At 40.9% G+C, this 21,740-nt stretch overlaps 1 protein-coding gene across 1 annotated transcript in view; it reads left to right on the top strand.

Annotated features, from left to right (window-relative positions):
* The window catches only part of myt1lb (myelin transcription factor 1-like, b), a 153,769-nt gene extending 132,179 nt beyond the window's left edge, over positions 1–21,590 (top strand). Inside the window, exons 16-26 of the mRNA XM_034675869.1 lie at positions 1,693–1,926; positions 6,037–6,158; positions 8,258–8,326; positions 8,910–8,972; positions 9,141–9,224; positions 11,390–11,611; positions 13,510–13,604; positions 14,260–14,363; positions 16,829–16,972; positions 17,811–17,870; positions 18,950–21,590. Of these exons, the coding sequence (XP_034531760.1) occupies positions 1,693–1,926; positions 6,037–6,158; positions 8,258–8,326; positions 8,910–8,972; positions 9,141–9,224; positions 11,390–11,611; positions 13,510–13,604; positions 14,260–14,363; positions 16,829–16,972; positions 17,811–17,870; positions 18,950–19,090 (1,338 nt within the window). The 3' untranslated portion in view covers positions 19,091–21,590. The remainder of the gene's footprint in view (positions 1–1,692; positions 1,927–6,036; positions 6,159–8,257; positions 8,327–8,909; positions 8,973–9,140; positions 9,225–11,389; positions 11,612–13,509; positions 13,605–14,259; positions 14,364–16,828; positions 16,973–17,810; positions 17,871–18,949) is intronic.
* Positions 21,591–21,740: the final 150 nt, after the last annotated feature.

Here is a 21,740-nt window from a genome sequence, read left to right as displayed (position 1 = left end):
GCACCTGTAATGGTGGGGTCTACCGCCATTAAATGTAATGCTTTGCTGGGGCGTTAACCTGGCTCATGCATACCGCTAATCGATGTTTTTCAGTCATTAGTACAAACGGCCCGTTTTCATCATTAATGGCTGGACGTGCATACGGGCCCTGCAAAATGAAGCCACATTAAATCACTTCGAGGGACAGTGGGGGTCACGAGTCTTGGGCACATATATTTTGGGGGTCACAGGCTGAAAAGTTTGGGAACCCCTGATCTGGAGGATGTACCTTTTTCGTCCTTTCAAAATAAAAGCACATTTTGTCAGAGCAGGGCATTGAGTAACATTAATTACAGCATTAAAGTATCGTACGGTGAACCCAACATCGTGAGTTGTATCGTGTTTTGAGTCGAGATGCCGACTGTGTAATGAACACTTTCATATTTAGCAGCCAGCCTTCTCTGTTTGTCTGGCTGGACTGCCGAATATTTGTACAGCACCTTTCATTATTTATACTTTGATATTTTTTCCAAAGACTAATGACCCAGCAGTAATCCTGTTTTTCTGCCCCTTTCTACTACTTTATTTAAGCCGCAGATGTTGCAGTATTCATGCCCTGTTCCAAATCTATCACCCCGTGCGTTTGAGTCAATGTGCGTCACAGAGGTTTTGGCTTCAGACACCAGGAGAATCCACCCCTAGGGACACTGTCGGCTGGAATCAGCTTTAGAGCGGGCTTTCCTTCTCATGAAAGGGAGCAAAGGCAGCGAGGAGGATGCAGAGGAGGAGGAGGAGGTGGAGGAAGAGAGGGGAGATGAGAAGCGGGAGGGATATTAATGAGAGCAAGGACACAAACACATTCACAAGCCTTACCAAATATAATCCTTATGGGATAGTGGCTCTTTAGTGTAAGCAGTGTATGCTACATGAAAGAGACGGCATGCGTGCATAGATCTATAGATTCACAGCTCGCTCGCTCGTGTTGGATGTGGCCCACTTTCATCCAGAACACAGAACAGTTCTGCCTCTATTTTTGGGTTTGCAGCAGTCTGCCGCTCATCAACCCCACCCCTAACCCTCAGCCCCCCTGCCCCCCTCTGATGTCCGCTCACATTAGTCTCACACATACACAACACAAAGTCATGCACACACACCAGAGCGAGAGAAGAGACCAGAGCGGGATGGAAGGAAGGAAAGAGAGAGAAAGAGGAGAGGAGGGGCAGACAGAGGGATGCACTCGTCCTTGAGCACTGATCACCTCTTCCTCTTCTTCTTCTGACCCTCTCACATTGTTCCCCGTACTCTTCGAGTGTTTAATGTTTCCTCGTCGTCAGACTTGGGCAGAGAAATAAAAAGGAGTATTTTCTGTAAGGTTTTTGATTTTGATCCATCTTTGCAGACGTCTCCAAAGTGAACACATCACTGGAGGAACAAAAGAAAATCCGAGCACTTTTCATGTACTTCTTTAGTATTCAGCGTGTAGTGAGCGACTGTTTTGCCCAGCTCTGATCCTCGAATATGAAAATGTTTGACTGCTATTTAATCAGAAACTCTCTCTCCCTTTTATCCCTTTCTCTCCATCCCTGCCTCCTTTTGTTCTGTGCATCCTCTTACCCTTCCTCATGACTCAACACACGCACACACACACACGCATCTTTTCCCTACTACTCTCCCCTGACACACACACACCACATCCACACACACACCCTCCAGAGCCCGGGTCTAGATGTTGATGAGAACGGTACGTTGGACCTGAGTTTGAGCAAGCCTCTGTGCAGCGGCGGCGGCGGTGGGGACTCGGTACTCACCCCTCTAGAGCCCATGTCCCCCCAGCGGCAGGCCGTCCTGCTGGGCTCTCGCTGCTACGGCATAGGGGACCCCGCCGACTGCTGGGACCTGCCTGTAGACTACACCAAGATCAAACACATAGACGAGGACGAGAAAGAGGTAAATGTGGAGGAGACTGAACTAGATATGATGTTTTATATCTTCTTTTTTTCAGGATTGAGGGAAAAACACAGTCTGAAATAATCATTCAGTGTCCTTTACCCTCATAACTCTGCAACAGCAACGCTCTGCTGTAACCTGCTTGGCTTTTTGGCTTCTGTGATGTCATTTCTACAGGTGTTCATAAATGCATTTTCAATTCCTAAGCTAAAAGGATGTTTAGGGTCATAAATCTTCAATTCAATTCAATTCAAACCTTTATTTATGATGTTTCCCTCATTTCCAATGTCGTCAAGATCACAGGCACATTAGAAACAATGAACAAACACACAATTATTCACAAAACAATAGATTCATTGAATCAGATACAGTTTAAGACACAGTGGTCACTGATCAAAGTTTTAAATTCTGCAAAAGAGGGAACGGTTATCAACTTTAAACTCTGTTAGAGGGTATTCCATGATTTAGGGGCATCAATGGAAAATGCTCAACAAAGAGGAAAGTCTTGAGTTTCATACATGCAAAAATGCAAACGTCTGTTTTTTTAAATCAAATCTTCATCAAATATTTCTTTATATAGAAACATGCAAATATTTTCAATCATTACTAATGCATTTTTTTCTCTTGAAATATTCTAATTTTTCCATTTTGAGAGGTTTTTTTTGTAATTAATATTTTATTGATTTTTACATAAGACTTATCACATTTGGGTGAAAATTAAATATCTATTTTTTCTTACATTGAACAATATATCAATAAAATAATAATTATATAAATGAACAGAAAGATTAAAATAAACACATTTAACTAATAATAATTGAAACCAAAACCCACAGTTAAAAATTAAAAAAAAAAAAAAACAACGCAATAATAAAATAAATAAATTAAAAAAAAACCTGCACCATGATCTACTCCAATCTAATGGAAGCAGTACACTGCTATACAGTATATGTGCCTTAGTTCAAGCTCAATCCCCATTACCAATGTATTTCAAATAGTCTCCCCACTTTCATTTTGAAAGTTTTTCCTGCAGTAGACATTCAAAGCATACATTGTAATTTTTGCTGACTTTCTTTAAGAATCTCCAGGTCTCTCATGTTTCTAAAAAATGTACAAACTTGAGGTTGTATGGTCCAAAAAGTTAAACTCATGCTATCAATTAAAAAAGGAATTTGCAAACAATAAGTAGGTACTTATGACAGACAGGAACATCAAGGACAGGAAACATGTTTTTGATCCCTGTGGGGAAATTTGGTTGTTGCAGCAACCCAGACATAAGTACAACCAAGTATACGTTTAAATAAGTAAAATAAAATAATACAGATTTAAGATATATACAAATGTTACAAATGGTTAAAATAGTGGTAATTACAGGCAGAATAAAAATAAAAGATTGTGACAGGTTGACATGGTGTGATTATGGTTTGGTTATGACAGATTAAGCAATATATGGGTATAAATATGGGTATATAATATAACTGTATGAAGATAAAGAGAATAAATTAACATGTATGTAATGAGAATAAACCCATAAATTAAGAAGATTAAAGTCGTAAAGCAACGAGAACAAAGTTGCAGTTTTATAAGAAAAAGTTAAGTTTACAGGCTGAGATGAATCTTTATGTAAAGTAACATGTAGGTGGATATCAGAAGAGCAGCCAGCCGCCTGCTGCATTCAAATGAGGAATGTGGATCTTCTTGTGAAGTTGAACTCAACAGCTGAGGACAAACAGCGGCTGCAGAAGTGTGCGCAGGCTGCCTATCAGCCTGACCGTCTTCACAATAGACTCATAGTCTTACACAATACTCATGGCAACTTCCCAAGATCTCCATGCTCCTCATTTTAGTCAGTTTTTATCATAAATTGATGCATTCTCAAAATCAATTTTCACAACATGTAACGTAAAGTAAGGACGTCATCAATATGAGTTCAACAAAAAGACTCCAAAGATAGAAGCTTTAGCTCTCTTTGCTGAAGGATTTAATATTCCAGTGGCTTTGTTTTTAATTTAAATCAGTTTAAAGAACATCCAAACCTAAGGACGACTTTCCCTTCCGCCTCATAAATGTCAGCTTACATTGAGACGATGATGAGATTAAATGGAAACAAGAATAAAAACAGAGATCACCAACAGAAGGAGGGAAGATGTGATGTGTAAGATAATGATACAGCACTGGTTGGTGATGCTTCATGTTGTTGGAAGCTGAGAGACAGTACAGTTGGCATGCATCACTTCTCCTGTCTGTTCAATGTGTTTCAGCCCAAATTAATTCCCTTCAAGCCACTGATTCAACACCGAGTCTCCAAGTCAAACATTTACACTCCTCTCTGATTGTCTTCTAGGTTTTTTTACCTCCCTGTCTGACTCACTGCTATATTTTGCATCATTAGAAAGTCATATCAGGGAATTTTGAGGGAAACCTAATGAATCTGCATGTTAATTGATGTCAGCGTTGCTTTGCACAGAGGTATCAGTTCTGTTTGTATCATGCTCCCCGCATGCTGGCTTTCTGTTTTTACATTTCGCTCTTCTCCAAAATGAATTATGCAAAGTAGCACCTTGGGAGGGAATCGGAATAGCTCATCTCATCAAAGAACTGCTGGAAATCAATGCACCACCGCTGGGTGCCGCGCCTGTCAGTGTGTGCAGACACATGCATGTACAGTACATGAGACGTGAATATTCATACGAGTGTGTCTGTGCCCCGTTCTCTTTGGGAGTGTGTATCCTTCCCTAGCCTACTTTCTGCTGGCTGTATGTATGCATGTGTCGTCCTCCTTCCTGTCTGCCTCTCAGCCTGCGCTCCCTTTAATTGGAGGAGCTCGCTGGCTGACCCAGCATCACACACTCTGAGACAGCTTGAGCGCTGGATAATTTGGGCTGTATCTGGACCTGTCTCTTTGCGGGCATTACTGTACATACACTGCGAGCAAGGAAGAAAGGAAAGAGGATTTGCATCAACAGCCGTCGTGCCCTGACTGCATGCACTGCAGACAAAGCACAGCCCCAGATAACACAACCAGCAGCGCTCTGAGTCTACACCACAGTGCCATCTAGAGGCCGGCTGGTGCACTGGCATGAGAGGAGCCAGCCAACTCCCTGAATGCTCTGCACACACAAGAATATCAGATATTTCAAGTCATGCACATTAAAGCCTTTTGGGCTCTAAAGAGCAGCTGCAGAGACGAGGTCAGATGTGTCATTTCTGAATGACAACTTATGTAAAAGCTCACTCTGTTAACAAAAAGGTTCATGATTATCCACCTGAAAGAAACTACAAACATAAGAGTAATCTTACTATAGAGGGTGTGAGTGAAGAGTTAAAGACAGGGAACCAAAAATAGGAAGCTCTTTCTCAGTTTCACTAAAATTCAGATCATAAAACAAACAAGGCTGTCCTCTGGAGTGACATATAGCCTGTCGTTCTCACCGTAATGAATGTAACTCACAGGGATTTTTTTCCTCTGTTTAAATCCTCATTCACATCAGGCTGTGCTGCAGTGTCAACAAAAAGTTCATAATTCTTAGTTAGTTAAAAAATGACACCAGAAAGTGAGCTCATGAACGCTCTCGTCCTGTTTGTTTGACACTGAGTCATTATTTCTCCCCCAGAGCTTCTATTTCTGAGCCGGTAGACTGACAGGTGAGGCTCAATAGTCACGCGGGCTCAAGCATTAGGATTCAAATTGACGAGGCTTCATTGTCTGACAGCTGTGGATGCAGAGTGAGGGAGGAAGGAGCAGACACAGAGGAGAGGAAGTCTTCATCGTTCATTACGTGCACAGCTGATATAAAGGGTTGAAAACTGTAGAATGCGGGGCGCCGATGGCCTAGCGGTCTAAGTGTGCGCCCCATGCACAGAGACTACAGTCCTCATTGCAGAGGTCGCAGGCTCGATTCCAGCCTCGATCTTTACTGCATGTCCTCCCCCGCTCTCTGCTCCCCATATTTCCTGTCTCTCTTCAGCTGTCCTGTCCATTAAAGGCGAAAACATAAATAAAACCTTTAATATAAAAAACTGTAGAATGCATGCGTTTAATCAAACCTGCAAATAACCCCTCTCTCTCTCTTTCTCTTCTCTTCCCCTTTGTCTCGCCTTCCCTCTCAGCAGGACGACCTGGACCCGTTCCACGACCTGCTGGACGACAGCTCCTACACCACAGATGTGAACATGCCCAGCCACAAGCCCAAGTACGTCCAGTGCAAAGAGAGTAAGAAGGACCTGATAACGTAAGAGCCCTCCTTCTCTCCCCCTCTCCCCTCTCATCCTGTTTATTCTTTTGTTTTCATCCCTCTCTTTTTTACCAGTTAAGCCTCACTGCTCCCTCTCCCTCCCCATCCCGTGCTGCTGGCTATCTGACTTAAATTTCTCTCCATGCGTCCACACTGATCATAAACTGTTCTGTAGGCTCCCTCTTTTTGATGCACAGTCTGTAAACGCCGTCCTCAGTGTGAGCAGCAGAGTGTAGGTGATCTCAGGAGTTCATCACAGACAGTGAAGCTAAACTGGAAACAATGAAAACCAAACAAAAATCTGAAACATCCCTTTTTTCCTCTTCTTCCCTTTGGGCTTATAAATCTGTCTATTTTCTCGGTGGCAGATGCCCCACAACGCGGTGTGATGGAAGTGGTCACTTGACGAGCAATTTCTCCCCACATGGAAGGTGTGACTTCCTTTTCTCCCCCGGTGGATTCTCAGTCTATTCATCTTTATTGTTTTCAGCTTACCTCAACTGTGCTGTCAAACACTGTAGGCGGACTATCTCCCTCTCTTCGTCTCTTCTTCTCTTGCCCTTTGACTCTTGAAACAAGGATACCACAAACTAAGGGCAGACTAAATTAATTAATGATGGGATACACGCTCGTTTCTGAGCTAAAACCCTGGATAAACTTGTTCCTCAATGGGCCGTGTGTAAAGCCTCCTAAGCTGCTGTTATTCAGTCCTTCAGACCCTTCCCACAGTGCGATGCAGACTAAGCATTTACCATTCAGAGCAGGAAGACTTAGGCAGAACTGCTGAGTGTTGCAGTGCGAGGTGATTCGGCAGAAACTGAATCATATCAGTCTGAAGGCTGACATGGCTGCACATGCTGAAGATTTCCCCTGAGCAGAACCGCGTCAGAGTCGCTGATTGGTTTGTTATTCCTCAGTTTAAAGCCTTGAGTTGAGCCTCTTTGCTTTCCGTATCTCACCTCTTTTTGTTGCTGGATGTGAAGAGAGCTCAGATGTGCATTGTTAAGCTTCCGTCGCTGGCAGTTTCAGCCCCGGCAAATCATATCAAAACATTCCTCAGACAGATAAAGGGTGATTTAAACACTCCAATGGGTGTGCTGTTTAATGCAACAGACATGCGCTCTGCTGCTGATTGGTTAAAGCCTCTTACAAAACCAGATTTAAAGAAAAGAAAACATGCTTTAAAGTTAAACATCTCAGTAAACACATATCGCCTAGTTTTTTATTTGAATTCTGCCCCTGGTTGCAGATATCCTGGTCATCAGGCAGCCTTATTTCTAATCTCCCTCCATTATAACAGACTAGTGTGGTTTCCCCCTGCTGGACATCAGAGAGAATGCAGGTTTAAAGTGTCTGCACTGGATTCACTTTTAAAGGCTGCTTCTTATATATGCTCTACATTCCCAAAGTGTGGGTCGGGACCCCTGGGGGATTGTGAGACACAAATGGGGGGTCGTGAGATGTCTTCCAGATGAAAAAAAATTGTACATTTTACCCATTACAGTAAAAAATATTGATGAAAATAGTAGCTAAATTTGAAATAAAACCTTGAAAATAAAAAAATGTAATGAGTTTTCTTCCCTTTTTTGTTGCCAGATGACTCCTAAGTTTAGGGTTAGTGAACAGTTAATTATCAAAAGCATCAGTAGCAGTAGGTTCATTCATAACGGCACAGGAAACACAGACACATGCTCATACAGGTAGGCTACTTTTCTGCAGACCAGCTAAATGAAGCCACATTAAATCACTTTGAGGGACAGTGGGGGTTGTGAGTCTTTGGCACCTTTATTTTGAGGGTCATGGGCTGAAAAGTTTGGGAATCCCTGCTCTAAAGGAACAAGTATCCTCCATCCTTATTGAATAGAAACCAGAACAGAGTGAGAAAACAAAGACCTCCTTCATAATAATCAGAGGGTGAAGTTATTGAATCCGCTCCCTGCCCTGCACTGCGTCATTGCTTCTTTTACATTACCTGGTTGTTGTTTCATGTCTGCATGTGTCTGTGTGTCTGTGTGTCTGAAAGGTGACTTTGTGTTGCAGTGTTTCTGGTAATTGTGGGTTTCTGTGTGACTAATGTCCCCTGGTGTGTGTTTCAGTCTCTCAGGTTGTCCTTTAGCCGATAAAAGCATTCGAAGCATGCTGGCCAACAACGCGCAGGAGCTCAAGTAAGGCTCTCTGATATATGTTTGATTTATGTGTGCTCTCGTTCTGTTGGGCTAAGATCAACCTCATGAATGTGAAATGAACACAGAAAGCTTAAAGCTCCTGTGAGGAACTCTCTTGTGCAGATTTTGGTGCCCCCGACACTGATGTATAAATCAGCCTTAAAAGAGAACAGGATGAGATCTTTCTGTCAGGTGACACTACGTACACATGTGTAGGATAAAATCAGCAAAGAGGGACCGCGTTGACCACAGGGGGCACCAAAATCAAGACAACAGAAAGTTACACACAGGAGCTTTAACTTTCTGACTGTTATAAGAACACGATATCAGTATTTATCATGCTTTTGTTAGATATTTAACACCTTTGTGCTTACAGTAGAACCTTATAAAGACACAGTGATGGTCTGTCAGCTCATTATGCTTCATGTCATACAGAGTAACTCTAGCATAAAGATGACAACATCTTGTAACATGAAGTAGACAAAGGGCTGAAAACAGACTGTAGAGGTTGTGACTATTGTGCCTGACACAGGGGGAACTGTTGCTGTAGGCCCTGAGCCCTTTTTTGTGTTTTCTGCCCCAGGTGCCCGACACCAGGGTGCGATGGTTCGGGACATATCACTGGCAACTACGCTTCACACAGAAGGTGCAACAACTTCTCCAAAGCATACAAACACCCCCTCTCATTTCTTTCTCACACAACATCATAAAGCTCTTACCTCACCCTTCTGTACTCTGTCTCTGTCTCTCTCTCTCTCACACACACACACACACAGCGTATGTTCAGCTTTGTAACACTGTCATTTATCTGCAGTCTCTCAGGGTGTCCGCGGGCCAGGAAAAGTGGGATAAAGATCATCCACAGTAAAGAGAACAAGGAGGACCAGGAGCCTATCAGGTACAGTACAGACACTGATCATCAGTCTTCTCTCTCGCTCTGTAACAGCCTGAAACTGACACTCCTCCTCCTCCTCCTGCAACCGACGCTGCTCGCTCTGCACTGCTTACCTTACAATCCCCATGTGAAAACACACAACATGACTATACTTCCCCACTTTAAAATGATGCAAGGAAGCTTTGTGAATGAGAGCAAAAGAGCAGCGCACAGTTCTCCAGTTAGTGCATTACTCTGAGGCGCACACTGATGCAAGCTGGAATAAATCAGCGTTCCTCTGACAAGACAAATGAGCGTGAAGTTTCATCCCAAATCTGACGGTGCAGAAGAAAACTTCAGAAGGTTGTAGCAGTTTAGAGAGAGGAGATTGTGCAGTCTCTGGTGAACTCGCGCAGACACACACACAGGTAAGGAAAGACAGAGAGGCGAGCACAGATGGAGAGATAGAGATAGAGGGAGAGAGAGATTGATTGGACTCTACCTAAATCCCACAATGGGCTCCTCTGGCCTGAGCCCAGCAGCAGCAGCATTGATTTCTCTGGTGGTGCAAAGGCACAAATAACACGCCTTTCCATTCTCAATCTTTTCATTCTGTTGGATTCTCAGGACGGTGTGTCACTGCTATCTCTCACCGTGAGCTTCAGTGACATAAAATATCCTTTAAAACAAACATGTGCACTATTTTACAGTTAAAATTGTGGTCAGGGATTTATTGAAGGAGGACATTTTTAACATTCTTTGGATCTGAATGAATGAAAGTTGTTTAATGTAGAGCTAAAATGTCTGAAAGTTAATCCTAGGCTCAGTTATTTGTTCTAAAGTTAAGTAGACACTTTTGCCGGATTAAGTTGGGTCAGAGTGGCTCGTCCTCAACTTCCTTAGTTGCCTATTTTTGGGAGAGTATTATTGCACGCTAAATATTTGCAGAAGTCCACAAGAAGACCTTACTGGAGTCTAAAAGTGCAGGTTTGAGGAGCTCACATGCAGTCGTAGAAAACAAACATCCTTTATGGAGCTGTCTGGAGCAATTACATGTTCGTTAAGAACTTCAGACAAACTTTAAGGTCTTCAATAAGTCCGTTTGAAGGTCTAGTTTTCTGTGACACAAACATTTGTGTAGTGAAAACAAAAAGTTCTACAGTTACACAAACAAAGAATCGATCAGAGCAGTAGTAGAAGAACAAATCTCTGGATCTCCAAGGTGAAATTATGGTTTTCTCTGCGGTATCTGGTGGCTTTGTTAGAAAGAATCAGACCTCAGGAAAAGAAAATCCTGCAGGGATCTTTGTCTTTATGTTGTCTGCAGAGATGCACCGCTGTATCAGTTGAACATCGACACTGGCTGATATTTGCCATGCAGCGATGTCAGTAGTCGATGTTTAGCTGTACCTTTTTGCGTCTTGTCTATATCATCTTCCCATCAGTTTAATGCTGGCGAGCTGATACACCTAACAGCTGATCCAGAGGTTATTTATTGGGCGGATGAAGTCACCTGCTGGAGATACTGATTTGTTTATTTGATTTGAGAGGGACTGCAAGTAGAGGTTACAGCGGACACAAAGAGTTACACTGAAAGCATCAGAATCAGGTTTCAATAACTTGTGCTGATGGATGCGTTAAACTCATTCTGTGGATTTTCTGTGTTCACACGGAGGGAGATCTCTGAAATACCACCGTGCTGGACTCTATCGAGGAAAGTAGTCCACACTACACCTCCTGCATCTTCTGTGCAGTCAGGATCAGTCTGCAGAGTCAAACTGAACTCAGCTCTCTTCTGTCTGCAGACAGTAGTGATGCTTTCACATCCGGAGCCAGCTTTAGCCGTAATCCATTCTGCGAGGTTTGACATTTGGAATAATTTACTGCCTCATTGCATCTGATTAGCAGTGGTGTTGATGCTCTGTCAGCAGTCCCAAACTATGATAAGGCTGCCAGTGGGACAGCTTTAAATAAGAAGATGTTATCTTTGTTTATATCGGAGCAGAAGAGATAGAGGAAAACAGAAAAATGATATTCTCTCGTACAGTAAATGGTGCTCCAGTGCTCAGGAGGCAAACAGCCTGCAGTGTATGCAGAGAGTGTGAAGCTGAAGCTGACTGTGTTTGAAAAAAAAGGACAATGATGGTATCAACTTAATAAATAAAGTCACTCTGTCCTCTTCTCCACAGGTGTCCAGTTCCCGGGTGTGACGGTCAGGGACATGTGACGGGGAAGTACGCGTCCCACAGAAGTGCGTCAGGATGTCCCATCGCAGCGAAGAGACAAAAGGACGGCTACCTGAACGGCATCCAGTTCACATGGAAGTCTGGGAAAACAGAGGGCATGTCCTGCCCCACGCCGGGCTGCGACGGCTCGGGACACGTCAGCGGCAGCTTCCTGACACATCGCAGGTGGGTCCCAAAGAACAAACGGTCTCTGCTGTAAGTCACATAGAAATGTATCTTTGAATTTGTGTTATCATACAGTTATGTTCACATTCAGGGATGTTGTTTATCTGCATAAATCCATGTGATAAGGAAGGATATAAGAGTGTGCATGATTTTAGCATATCTGGTAAACATCAGGGGAGCATCTACTTCCTTGTGCACGTGCAGGAGATGAACAAACAGAATAAACACTGATTACAAAACAGCGTCATATCTCTCACTATAGAGTTTAGAAGCAGCACATAGAACCATGCAGGTAAAGTTAAGAAGAGTTGGTGAAGTTACAGACTCTGAAACTTAAGGTTGAATGCAGTAAATCATGATAAAAGTTCAATGAACATTTTGAAAGATTGTCTCAAACTCTTCCTCAATTAGGGTTAAATGAATCGATCGATAAACCTTTAAATCTGTGAGTTAAATATGAAGCTGGAGCCAAAGTCTGTTACCAAAAGCGTTTTTTCGATCGTAGGGACTTCACCCCTGAACTACGTGCGTTTCGACTGGAGGACCCTGGGTCTAAATTTAGTTCAGGGGTAGATAATCTCCCCCCTAAAAAGCCCCTGCTTTGGGGGTAGTACTCTTCAAAGGTCCCGGGACTTTCCGGGGGCGGGGCCTGCAATGCTGAACGTGTCTGATTGGTAGATTAACCTCAGTGTTTTCATTCCGCCCGCCGTCCACAATAACATCACACACATCTGTGATTCACTTGATTTCTCTTTCTTTCATTAGTTTTTATTTGTTCTATCTTTTTTGTATGTGTGTGTACTTTTCAAAAGAAGAAGCTGTGATTCTATTGATTTAGCAGCTTGTAACAGTAGTCTTCTCTCAGCCCACTGTGACTTTGTCTCTCCCGGTGTTACGGTTTTAAAAGTGACCCTGTAAACTGGAGACCTTCAGCTGAACGTGTCAGTGTTTGTGGAGTTTACACAGCTGTTGAAACACAGAGGGAGTTCCTGGGAATGCAAACTACTTGATTTTTATTAAGATTTCAAAATATCCTCATCAGATATTTAATGATCATCTAAGGACGTCTATGAGGGATGCATCCAGCTGAGAGTCTCCAGTTAACAGGGTCTCTGTTTAAACCAAAACACCGTCCAATCTCTGCAACGGCTTTTTGAGTTAAAAGGGATTTTAAAGCTGTGTTGAAAGGTCTTTGCTACTCGCGCTTATCTCCTCTCGCGTGTTGATTCAGTGAATCCATCTGTGATGAAATATAGCACCATCTAAAACAGCACCAGCTGAGTCTCTTCATGCTAACAGAGCTTGTGTTGCTCATAATGATACCTGCCTGTCCGTCTGCTTCTATGGTGTCATCTGTAATGAATGGCATTCTTCTTCGTTTTACTGCCCTCTACTGGTCTGGTGGTGTAGTGCAATTACTTTTTTTTCCTCCATACATCACTGGCCTGATTTTCACAATCTACTCGAGACTTCAGCCCGCGCAAAAAACGCAGACAACAATGGGGACACAGGAACCATTTACTTCTGGGGAAAGTAGTTCTGGGGGCTAAAAGACCCAAAACTCTTGGTCTAAATGCACCTTATGCTTCACATAGAGACAAAGTATCACTAAATATCACGAGCAGTCAGGAAACCAGGAGACACAAACCTCGTGTAAACTCCTAGATTTGTTCAGATTAAACTGTATGTGAGTGTAAATCTGTAGATTTCAGTGATGCAGGTAGCGAAATATTTACTACATACACTCAAAATGTAACTCTCTGAACTGCAGATGTCTAGACTATTCCTGGAAGACTGACGTTGCATTAATATTTCTCCTAATTTCTGTCAGTGAAGTGTGTTGACTCATTACTCAGTGAAATATAAAATAACTCTCCTCTCCTCGTTTGTGCCTCCAGCCTCTCCGGTTGTCCACGCGCCACCTCGGCCATGAGGAAAGCCCGGCTCTCCGGAGTGGAGATGCTCACAATAAAGCAGCAACGAGGCAGCAACGGTAACTACAACTCCCACTCAGCCGCACAATACAGCCAATCAGGAGCATGGATGTGCAGTGATTTGCCAAGCGGAATTCCAATTTCAGATAATAAACCAATCAGGAGTGTGTGTGTGTGTGTGTGTGTGTGTGTGTGTGTGTGTGTGTGTGTGTGTGTGTGTGTGTGTGTGTGTGTGTGTGTGTGTGTGTGTGTGTGTGTGTGTGTGTGTGTGTGTGTGTGTGTGTTTGCATTGTCCGAGTAATGGCTGAAATTGGAAATAAACTGCCATTCAGGGTTTGAGGTGTTAATAATGAGAAGAGTGGCTGCAATCTGGAGGAGCAGGGCTGAGCTTTCATAACGGCAGCGACCCTGAATGTGTGGTCGGGAGTTTGATTGTGGGTTCATTGTTTACCTCTGAGCTGCAGAGAACCTCTTCATAGCCGGCTCATAACGCTGTTTGTTTGTTTGTTTGTGAGACTGTTGAGTCTTAATCAGCCTCATTACCCGTCCCGGCTCTACTGTGGAGGTGAAGACCGTCACAGCGACCTGCAGACACCTCAGCCACAGAGTCTTCGTCATCGCATTGTGCCGTTGTTTAATTACTCGGCTCAACATAATGTCTGTTAATCTAATGTGTGACTGAGGCTTTGCAGTAATGCGTCTCCTCCCCCGCAGGCCTGGAGCACGAGGAGGACATCAAACAGCTGGATGACGAAATCAAAGATTTAAGTGAATCAAATTCACAAGTGGAAGCGGACATGATCAAACTCCGAACACAGGTCAGTCACTGCTTGTCTTTGACTTCAAATACTCTCACAGGTGCAAAAAAATCTCCCCCACACCTGAGGGAGAAATTATTCAGCACTATTCACTGACTTTAATGTGTGAGGGTGTCTACATGTCATTTTAATCTGCTGGCAGAGTACAGAAATATTCTGTAAAACTGCAGTGAATTGGTTTTAGATCACAGAACTTTTTCATACTTTAAGATGTGGACGCAGTCTTTGTTTTAGAAGAGCTAATGTTTAAATGCATTCTTTCTAATGGCCAGTAGGGGGCGCCTCAGTGGGTTACAAAAAGACTGAGTCAAAGTTTTAAAGGAAACAACCAAGCTGCTGATTTGATTAAGAATTCCACCAAACATTTCCTCAATGTGTTTATGAGTTTAATAATAATGCAATACAATATACGATATGATACTACACGATATGATACGATACAATACGATACAATACGATATGATACGATACAATATGATACTATACGATATGATACGATACGATATGATATGATACAATACGATACGATATGATACTATACGATATGATACTATACGATATGATACTATACGATATGATATGATACAATACGACATGATACTATACGATATGATATGATACAATACGACATGATACTATACGATATGATACGATAGGATATGATACGATACGATATGATACGATACGATATGATACGATACAATACGATACGATATGATACGATACGATATGATACTATACGATATGATTCAATACGATATGATACGATACAATACGATATGATACGATACGATATGATATGTTACAATACGATATGATACAATACGATATGATACAATACGATATACTATACAATATGATACTATACGATATGATACGATACCATACGATATGCTACCATACAATACGATATGATACGATACGATATGATATGATACAATACGATATGATACAATATGATATGATACAATACGATATGATACAATACGATATGATACGATACGATATGATATGATACAATACGATATGATACAATACGATATGATACAATACGATATGATACAATACGATATGACACAATACGATATACTATACGATATGATACGATACCATACGATATGCTACCATACAATACGATATGATACGATACGATATGATATGATACAATACGATATGATACAATATGATATGATACAATACGATATGATACAATACGATATGATACGATACGATATGATATGATACAATACGATATGATACAATACGATATGATACAATACGATATGATACAATATGATATGATACAATACGATATGATACAATACGATATGATACAATACGATATGATATGATACAATACGATATGATACAATATGATATGATACAATACGATATGATACAATACGATATGATACGATACGATATGATATGATACAATACGATATGATACAATACGATATGATACAATATGATATGATACAATACGATATGATACAATACGATATGATACAATACGATATGACACAATACGATATACTATACGATATGATACGATACCATACGATATGCTACCATACAATACGATATGATACGATACGATATGATATGATACAATACGATATGATACAATATGATATGATACAATACGATATGATACAATACGATATGATACGATACGATATGATATGATACAATACGATATGATACAATACCATACGATACGATATGATACAATAAGATATGATAAGATATGATACAATACGATATGATACAATACGATAGGATACCATACGATACGATATGATACAATACGATATGATACAATACGATATGATAGTATACGATAAGACACAACATGACACAACGCGGCACGACACGACAAGGTACGATACGATACAACACGATATGATACAACACTACACCAAAAAACACAATACAACACGACACGGCAAGACACGATATGATACAACATGATACAATACTATACGATACGATACAACACGATATGATAGTATACGATAAGACACAACATGACACAACGCGGCACGGCACGACAAGACAAGGTACGATACGATACAACACGATATGATATGACACAACACCAAAAAACACGATACAACACGACACGGCAAGATACGATATGATACAACATGATACAATACTATACGATACGATACAACACGATATGACACGATACAATGCGATACGACATGAGCACAATACGATACGATATGATACGTAAGTAAGATATGCTACAGATTAGACTGTAATGGTCCATTTAAGTAAATTATGCTGAAGGGTGAGGCTACAAGTCACCAGCAGTGACCTGTCAACCAAACAGAGGTGATCTTCCTCAAATGAGATCTCCTCCAGACGCACAACGCCAAGACTTGCCTGAAAAATGACAAATTCAAAGCTTCAAAGCTGTACCATAACATCCTGTCATCCGCCCCTCCTCTCCTCAGATCACAACAATGGAGTCCAACCTGAAGTCCATAGAGGAGGAAAACAAGGTGATTGAACAGCAAAATGAATCTCTCCTGCATGAGCTGGCCAACCTCAGCCAGTCACTGATAAACAGTTTAGCTAATGTCCAGCTCCCTCATATGGTAAGGGCCCCCAGGAACGGCAAGCCAGCAAGTTGCAGATAAACATAAACAAACGTAGCATCATGGCAGCTTGTTGAATTATTGCATATTTAACCGCAGCTTGTTGTGCATGCTGAAATCAAAATGTGAAGCATTGCTTGTCTTTCCAAACATCCAGAGGGAGTTCTATTAGAGATGATTACATTTGATTGGACATTTTACAGAGTTAGCATCTCAAAAGAGAGATAAATAAAAGCATATAAAGCGTGCTGCATACAAACATTAAGCTTAAGAGTTTGAATCTGTATCGAGGTCTTTGCTTTTTAAACGGAGGAGTTTTGGTTGAATTTTTAAGGAATGAAAACCTGAATATCTGACTGTTCTTTGACTGCTTATCTTTCTGCTTCCAACACGTTATTATTTATTTATTTATCATGATTTTGTCTCCTGGAAGATAAAGCAAAAAGTGTCACATTGATATCACATAATTTCATCCTGCGTCACCGCTCATGATGCCACTCTTTGATGATATCCTCTCACATTTTGAATTATTGTTAGGAAGCTGTGACTACTTCTCAGCTGAGCATCCTTTCCTCAGTGACACAGATTCATAACAAATAATCAAATTACATCTTACACACTGCCTTCCTTCCTTTCCTTTATTGTCTTGTTTTGTTTTGTGTCATCATCTTAATCATCCACCTTCACACTACTGTATGCTTCCACACAATGTGCTCCTGTGTACTGTACAGCATGTGTTTTTATATCCTACACTGCCACCTACTGTTTGAATATTGAAATGACAAATGAGTGTCTAAAAGCAAACTAAGAGAAATGTGTCCCTCCTTTCCTTCCGTAGAAACCTCTGGCTCACAAAGAGCCTCCTCTGAGGAACAGCTGCTTACAGCTGCACCAGCAAGTAAGTTCAGACCACTCAAAATGCTCTCTTCATGCTGTTTACATCAATATTTATTCCACTTTCTTCACATCTTTTTATTTAGGGCAGACAAAGATTAAACTAACAGTACGATAAGATCTCTAAATAACCACAAACATTAACAAATGGTGCTTTAAGTAGATTGAGACAAAATAAGACATTATAAAGTGCACAGATCCTCTCAGTTAGATTCAGATTGGGTTTTGCTGATGCGTTAAATATTAAAGGCCCTGTGAGGAGTTTTGAACTGGCTGAGAAACAGACTGAAAATGATACTGATGCCTCTTTATAACCTTCAATAGCAAACAAGACCATCAGCAACAACACTGACACCTTCTCTGTTGTAATGTTTAATGCCTGAAACCACCCTGGGGGGGTGGGTGTCAGACCAGATGATGGACATCTCCCTTCAGAAACAGCCTTTATTTGACTGTTTTCATGAAACTAATCACATTACCTGATAAAGTTGACTGTTGAGCACAACAGGATGAGGCTTTTGTTGAAAACACTACTTTTGCATGTATAGGACAAGAGATAAGAGGTATCACTTTGTCCACAAGGGGGCGCCAGAATTGATACAAAACAAAAGTTCCTCACAGCACCTTTAACTTTTCATACTGCAGAATCCTTGTTTATTATTAGGGGATAATCCTCCTCCAGACATCCCAACACAATGTTTAAAGTTTTAAATATAAAGCAGCTTATAGCACATTTAAAGTTTAGCAAAGTGCTGCACAGTGAGGTGAAATAAGTTAAAAAACACAGAACATAAAACTCTGTCAGAAAATAAAATAGAATCAAATAAAATAATCATAATAAAAACACATAAAACACTAGTTAAATAAAAACATAAAAAGGTAAAATGAATAATAAAAGATTAATAAAATAAAATAAAAACAATGTAAGAGCAAATAAAAATCACATTTTAACACCAAGCTGCACTAAAGACGATTTAATTTAGTCATATGAAAAATAGAGAAACAACAAATGAGTTTCCTTTGCAGATATTCCTCCTGATCTCTCTCCCTCTGATTGCCTCTTTGTCGTCTTCTCCCCTGCAGGACCCAATAAGCGAGCAGAACTTTGATGCTTATGTGACCACTTTAACGGATATCTACACAAACCAAGACCAGTACCAGAGTCCAGAAAACAAAGCCCTGCTGGAAAACATCAAGCAAGCAGTTCAAGGGATCCAAGTGTAACCAACGAGCGCAGGGAGACTTTTGTTCCCAACGCAGATCCCCAAACGAACAGGCCATGATGGTTTGATCTCCTCAGTCCGGTGCAGTAACTTCTATAGTGTTATATATTCTGAGTTATGTTCTCTGAAAAAAAGAGGTATTATGCTAAGAAAGACATTCATATGATTTCTTTCTTCTTTCTTTTTCGGGCCTTGCTTTGAGGAAGAACAAAAAGAATAAACGGCAAAATAGTTTTCGAGGACATTCACATTTTGTACGTTTTCATATGAGCTGACATAGTGTCATGTGATGTTTCTAGCTGCTCATGTATGCACATTTTTAGTGTATATTTCTGAACAGTAAGCTAATGATAACAGAACGCGAGTTCTTTTTACTGCTTGACAAACGGAGCATTTTAGATGAAAACACTGGACAGAGAATCAAACAAACTATACGAGCGAGGAGGAACGAGCGTCTTCTTCTTTTTCTCCTCACTGGATGATTTTGGACTGGATGATTTTAGATGTTTTTTTCTTCTTCTTCCTCTTCTTCTTCTTCTTCTTCTTCTTCTTCTTCTTCATCATCTTCTTGCGTGTAGATTGTTCCAGAGCAAGAACTGGTTTGCATATTGCTTTATTTTCTGATAATGCTTGAGAAAATGTTTGTGTTTATTGAAAAAAAAGATGTGTAGCTGTAGGTGGGGGCATTTTTAATTGGTGCTGTATATGAACTGAAGAGGAAACAGACCTGATGTTTGTATGAATGTATGTTTGAACAGTTATATTGTAAACATCATTACACGGAAACCTGATGGTGGAAATCCCATTATCTAGGAGTGAAAACGGACTCCTAGAGGAACACGTCTGTGCGGTGCATGTTCTCATGCTCATGCTAATCTCAAATAGACATGATGTGTAAAGGCAATGAGCTACAATCTATTCTTTCTAGAACAAACCTGCTCAATTTTGAGACTTGCTCGGATCCAGAAACGTCTCAGCAATATAATAAGAAAATCAATTGTTTATAGTCGGTACGGGATGCAATCCGCAAAGAACAAAAGGTTGGGAATATGCAATTTCTTGTTTATAAGCATAGCGGGGTAACATGAATCTTTTTAATATAGCCTATGTAAAATATTGATTTTTATACAAATCTTTTAATACAAAAAGTCTTTTTAAAAAAGGAGGAGGGGAACCTGGACGTTGCGTTTGTGAAAGCGAAAGTTTGAGTTCCACATTTTTTCTGTACGATTTTGCACAGGGACACCTTCGTTTCCATGTTTTGATGTTGTTACAGAAACGTAAAAGCAGTACCCGAGAGCCTGAGCGGAGGGTGTCAGAGGGTTTTGTAAAGAGTATTTATAGAGTATGACAGCGGGACTTACAGGGTCACTGTCCCCACTTATGTGCCAGTAGACTATTTGCACTTGTCCTTGAAGATATTATCCTTACGTACGGCGGCGTGCAATTTTTCCAGGTGACCTCTTTGGCACAGGATCGGAGCAGCCAACTGCTTGGAGCCACTGCAGGCGTGGATTTAGTACCACTGAGAGGAAGAACAGGGACTTGAAATCAGAGAGGAGGAGGATTATAACCATAGCAGTTATACTGTAGGCTATTATCAAGTGTAAAAACATTAACAATGTTGTTTCATTTTTTGCTATGTTTTAGGAAGATGAAGTTATCCCCCAGCAGCACTTTATATCTAATCACTGTACAAAGGATTAAATAGTCAATCAATTCAAGGTTTTAAAAAAAGCGGAAGAGACGGTGAACGAGACCTTGGAGGGGTGACACAATCCAGCGTCGCCCCTCTTTTTTGTTCTAGTTGTTAGCGATCATGTTCAGAATTTGCCTTTTTAAGAGCTAATGCAAAAGGTGCTCGTCGTCCACCTGATCAAATCTCATCTATTGTACTTTACTGTCCTCTTTCAGGACCCTACTACCCATCATCCATGACTGCATACGCCTTTTTCCACAGCATCGTGTCTGCAGCTTTTTGCCAATATAGTAATGCTTCAGTAGAGTAATAGCTAGTACCAGTTTTTGAATTAATTCTCATTATCAGTAAAAAGGGAAAAAGGGATTTAAAGCACAAACCGGCTGCTCATCTGACGTTGGTACATAAATAACAAACTGAATAGAGTTATCTGTGACTATCTATAGGGAACACAAACAGGTCGTCACATATTTAGAAAGCTGACTTTTCATATAAATTATTGTGAATTCATCAGAGTTTATTATTTTATTTGAGCCGATTCATTTGGAGATTGTTTTCAGTGACCATTAACAAAGACAGGATTTTGTATAAACTATTGTGCTCTCTGTGGAACTGAAGTTTGATTTATTTTTGTACTACACAGCATGGATTTGTTGACATTTTAATTTTGCTATAAATGTGTGAGATCACAAGTTGCTGTGATATTTCATTTATAAATTGTGAACTTTGTACAATTTTTGTCATGCTGGATGTTGACACATCTTACTCTGAATAAAGAAAAAAATGTGTTGCCAGAGTCTGAGACGGGACTGCCTCTCTGTTCCTGACATGCCGTCTCTAATGACTGTAGCTCCACCAGCAGGGGGCAGCAAACTCAAACTCAACTTCATGGAGACGCTTCAGGTCTGTGCAGCTGTTAGAGATTCACTAGATCACTGACTGTTTATTCACA

Source organism: Notolabrus celidotus, chromosome 22, assembly GCF_009762535.1.
Source record: "Notolabrus celidotus isolate fNotCel1 chromosome 22, fNotCel1.pri, whole genome shotgun sequence".
Classification (NCBI taxonomy): Eukaryota; Metazoa; Chordata; class Actinopteri; order Labriformes; family Labridae; genus Notolabrus; species Notolabrus celidotus.
This window is presented reverse-complemented; position numbering and strand designations above follow the sequence as displayed.